Genomic DNA, 4160 nt, shown 5'->3' with positions numbered 1-4160 from the left:
AAGTCCAGCCGACCAAAATTGTGCCAAGTTCTCCCACTTTAATAAAGATGAGAAGAGGCCTGTAAATTTTCATCATAGGTACAACTTCAAACTACTGAGAGACAAATGAAGGGCAAAAAAAATCCAGAAAATCCACAATTCGTACTGGATTTTTAATAACAAATAAAATATAAAATGAAAATCAAAATAAGTATATTCGCGTCACCTTACAAACCAAGCAAGAGTTCTCTGGGCTTTCACAGAACCTGTAACTCTCTTCTTTAAGAGGGCTCCTCTGTCCTCCGCTACCACGCCGTCGTTACACGGGCCTGTCTTAATGGCACCTGTGTCTCGCAACTCGTTATCAGTACGTCGAACACGACACCGTCGCACAAACCTCAAAACAATCACACTGCCAAACGCCACTACTGGCCGAAGACCCCACAAGAGGCTGTCAAAGAGCAGGCCCGAGCGAAACAAAAATTGTAGACCGTGCACTCCAGGCTGGAGCACTGAACTCTCCGCAATAGGTAAGCGCCAGCCTTTGGTGTGAAGAAAATTACTGTGGGGAGCAATTATTAGAAAAATCGGAAGACATTACATAGACCACTGATAATCCTCCCCTCATCCGCGGGAAGTCCACGAGCAACGATTCACCCGTGGGTCAAAATGATCCAACGAACGTGCGACAAAATCCCAGAACCAACATGGGGGGACGTACCGTGAACCTACTTTTTTGCCCCACTGTATATTCCAGTTATATCCCAACCACCTATCATCAGTTTATGGGCTGAAAATTAAAAAAGTAAATGTTTGATGGAAGAGACTCACTGACATTTTATCTTCAGTTCATATATTAACATGATATATGATACACTGGTTCCCTGCAGGGTTCATGCATTATCACTGCATGCGCTCCAGTTATATAACACACTGTACAAAGCAGTCTGCCATCTGTCCATTTACAACATTATACAAAATGTAAAGTTATAGAATGTGTATGTTCACATCAGTTGGATTGTTACAGATTTGCAGCTTCCTAACGGAAACATACACTAGTGTAGATAGTATCAACAGAGAATGTATATGCAGTTAACCTACATCACAGTGTAGATCATTTCGACATATAGTAGCCTCGTCTTTTTAATCCAGGATCATTTATATTTTTCATGTCCACTACAATATACATTACATGAGTCTCACATAAATACTCCCATTCTCCATTACATGCAGCAGCAACAACATCCCCTCACTTTCTTCTTTCTTCGCAGTTACCTCCTTTTTCTTTTCCAGTCAAACTTTAGGTGTCCTCCTCTTCCCAGCACAAGACCATCTGGATCTGATATGAGGAGAACACAAAGATGGAGGGCAGAGTTTAGAAAAGTGCTCTCTCAGTATGGGGTTCATAGAGTCGTGTATGCATTCAGGTCAGTGCTTGCTTTCAACACCTGCATCTTGGGTTCATGTCCTGTCTCATATTATTGATGTTGATTGTTGATATTTTTATTATTTCCGATGAGCACCATTTCCCCTTAAAGATCCCCTCTGGACATGTTTTAAAACATAAGAAAATGTCAATTTTCAGTATATTTGCAGTGGAGAGTTCATGTTTACATCAAGCAGCAACTTCCGTGCCTGCAAATGAAGCCAACACTGAAATAAAAAAACTGCCTCTAACAGCCAATTGACACTGCAGTGAGTCAATCTCCATAAGGCCCCATATTATAATGCCCAACTTTACAGCAGAAATAAACATGTTTACAGCCTGGTACAAAAAACACTGTTGGTGTTTATAGCTAATTATCCCGTTCATGACAACTGTACCGGCTGTTTACATAATATTAAGGCTTAAAGTTATGCATAATTAAGGGCGTGGTGGCTTTGAGTGACAGGTGGATGCCATCACAGGCGGCTGTTTTCAGCAATCAGGCTCCACCTCTTAGCCTATTTTTTGATTAGCCGGGAGCTGGCAGGGTCAGCCAAAATGTTAATGGCCAGAGCTGATCACACTGAGCTTCACAACAGCTCTGCAGAGACCAAACATCACAGGCTCCCAGTCACCCGGAGCTCAACATTTTTTTGTAAAATCTCTAACTGAGAGATTTAGATAATGAATATAGCAGCAAATAATCGATTCTCTATGTAAAGATATAGTAGAGTCATTGTGTCACACTCCCTCTGCCTGAGTTGGTAATTGTTGGAACAGTGGGAAGACTAACAAAGACGGTTTTGGTGAAGTTTATTTTGTTTCTGTCCACTTTGAATGAAGTTAGGATTTTATGATGATATACAAGGTTAAATTACCGTTTTTGTCAATGGAGTCTGGTCAGTGATATTACGGATTTTTCTGGTTAAACAAAAGGTCTATCTCTGTATGTGTATTGATATTGACTCTGCAAGTGAATTTCGTACATATATAACCTTTTAAGTATGACACTAATGATGAAAAATACCTGCATCTTTATTGTTGCCAAAGAAAGTCCATTTTGCTCTGGTGGCCCAAGGTGATCATGGAGTTCCTGTTTCTGCCAGCAGGTTCTACTGGTCCCCGATCAGGCCTGTAAAGAAGAGGAGACAGTTATTACTGAGAGCTACTGACTTTTAACAGTATTTCTGGTGGACACTCCTTCAGTTTGCATCATGGGAGCTCAGCCTGGGAGTATGAGAAAACATTTATTGTCTGTTATTCCCACATTGTCAGAAGCTCTACAGCAGGCCAACGTGCATGTCTCAGCAGGAGGGTGGTGTTCTTTCAAATGAATCCTGGACTGCAGCCATATCTCACCAGGCCACAGCTTAAATTCATGGGGGGAATTCTCCCACTCCTCCAGGCATACCTCAGGCCTGACTCTCCAACCCTACTCATCTGGGTCCGTGCCAAGCTCAGTCAGGACAGAGGGAGAGGCTGAAGGGCCAGCAGCCATCAGATTCCTGCACTGTACAACCTCTCAAATAAAAAAAAAAAACACAGTTCATCCACAAGCAGACCCCTCCTCTCGCAGGCAAGAATGAAGCTGATAGCTCCTTTTATCTCCATTTGCCAGGAACCTGTCACACTCTTCTTCTGGCCCAAAATTCACCACTTTTCCACCTCAAAAAATGCCTTTCTCTTCTCTCATGCTGGCTTTTGTTCACTGCAGTCAAATAACTTGAATTCCTTCTCTTTTTTTAAGGTTTTGTTCAACAAACAAGGGAAACTCGCACAGCTTATTTTCAGTGGTTTTGAGCTGGAGCCATTTCAATTAAAAAGGATGAGACATCACCAGAAAAACAAAAGAACTAAAAGTTTTGGGCTTTGTAAGAGAGTTTGAAAACAGGTTTGAGATTTTTTAGCATTTTAGAGGAAAGATAAAACAGGATGATTCTCTTTTAGTCACAAGAATGCAGATATGCACAAGCTTATGTAATATGTCAAGATGAAGGCTGTTCCTGTCTTGAAGGGATTCAGTAGGGGTTGGAAGGGCTGTCTGTGCCTGGTGCGGTCCATTATGTGGTTGGGGACTGTCTGTATTTTGAGGAAGTTTAACTTTTATGTAATTCTCTTTTGTTCTGTCCCAATGATGTTGTTGCTGACTAGAAAGTATTCATGAAGTGGGAATAAAAACTGCAGTTTGATTGAGTACTAAATCTGGCCATGGGTGTCCACATATATCTGACCATATAGTGTATGAAAAAAAGACAAACTCGTGGGGAAAAATGGGTTTTCACTGATTTAGTATAATGCCAAAATAATGCATGGTTATGTGTATATGGTCCATACACACTTTACATAGTAGTATATACAGAGTAGAGTGACAGTTCTGTAGTGTATTCCTCACATGTAGAGTTGTGGGCAGGACATCTTCAATGAGGTGGAAGTCAGTCCCAGTCTGCTCTGGTTCCTCAGTTTTGTTTTCCTCACCAGGTCTTTGACTCGGCCCCATGTGTAGTTTTCACTCAGCTAAACACAAAGACACAGAAGAAAGACAATTCAATACAAAAATATTTTTAGCTGTAACAAGTGACTTAAAGACCAAAAGCCCCGCCAGCAGCAAATTCAACGAAGAAGTGTCTTAAAGCTGCATTATTCCATTGGCTGCAAAAAAGTATTGAGTCTTATTGACATATGAGCCGACTTCTCACATGATTTATTATGTCAGTAAACAGTTTCCTAATGGGTTTATGGTCTCCGTCTCTAGTTT

General features: G+C 41.2%; 1 protein-coding gene across 1 annotated transcript in view; it reads right to left on the bottom strand.

Annotated features, from left to right (window-relative positions):
* si:ch211-250c4.3 (uncharacterized protein LOC100535981 homolog) overlaps positions 1 to 4160 on the bottom strand; it is a gene marked incomplete in the record, with an annotated part of 39520 nt that overhangs the window by 3528 nt on the left and 31832 nt on the right. The window contains 3 exon segments of the mRNA XM_035664128.1: positions 717 to 1318; positions 2433 to 2537; positions 3798 to 3919. Coding sequence (XP_035520021.1) covers positions 2441 to 2537; positions 3798 to 3919 — 219 coding nt within the window.

The sequence above is a fragment of the Morone saxatilis genome, unplaced genomic scaffold (genome assembly GCF_004916995.1).
Source record: "Morone saxatilis isolate NCDOM2014 unplaced genomic scaffold, NCSU_SB_2.0 Contig19, whole genome shotgun sequence".
NCBI classification, from domain to species: Eukaryota; Metazoa; Chordata; class Actinopteri; family Moronidae; genus Morone; species Morone saxatilis.
Note: the sequence above shows the minus strand (reverse complement) of the source record. Positions and strands in the feature narration are given on the sequence as shown.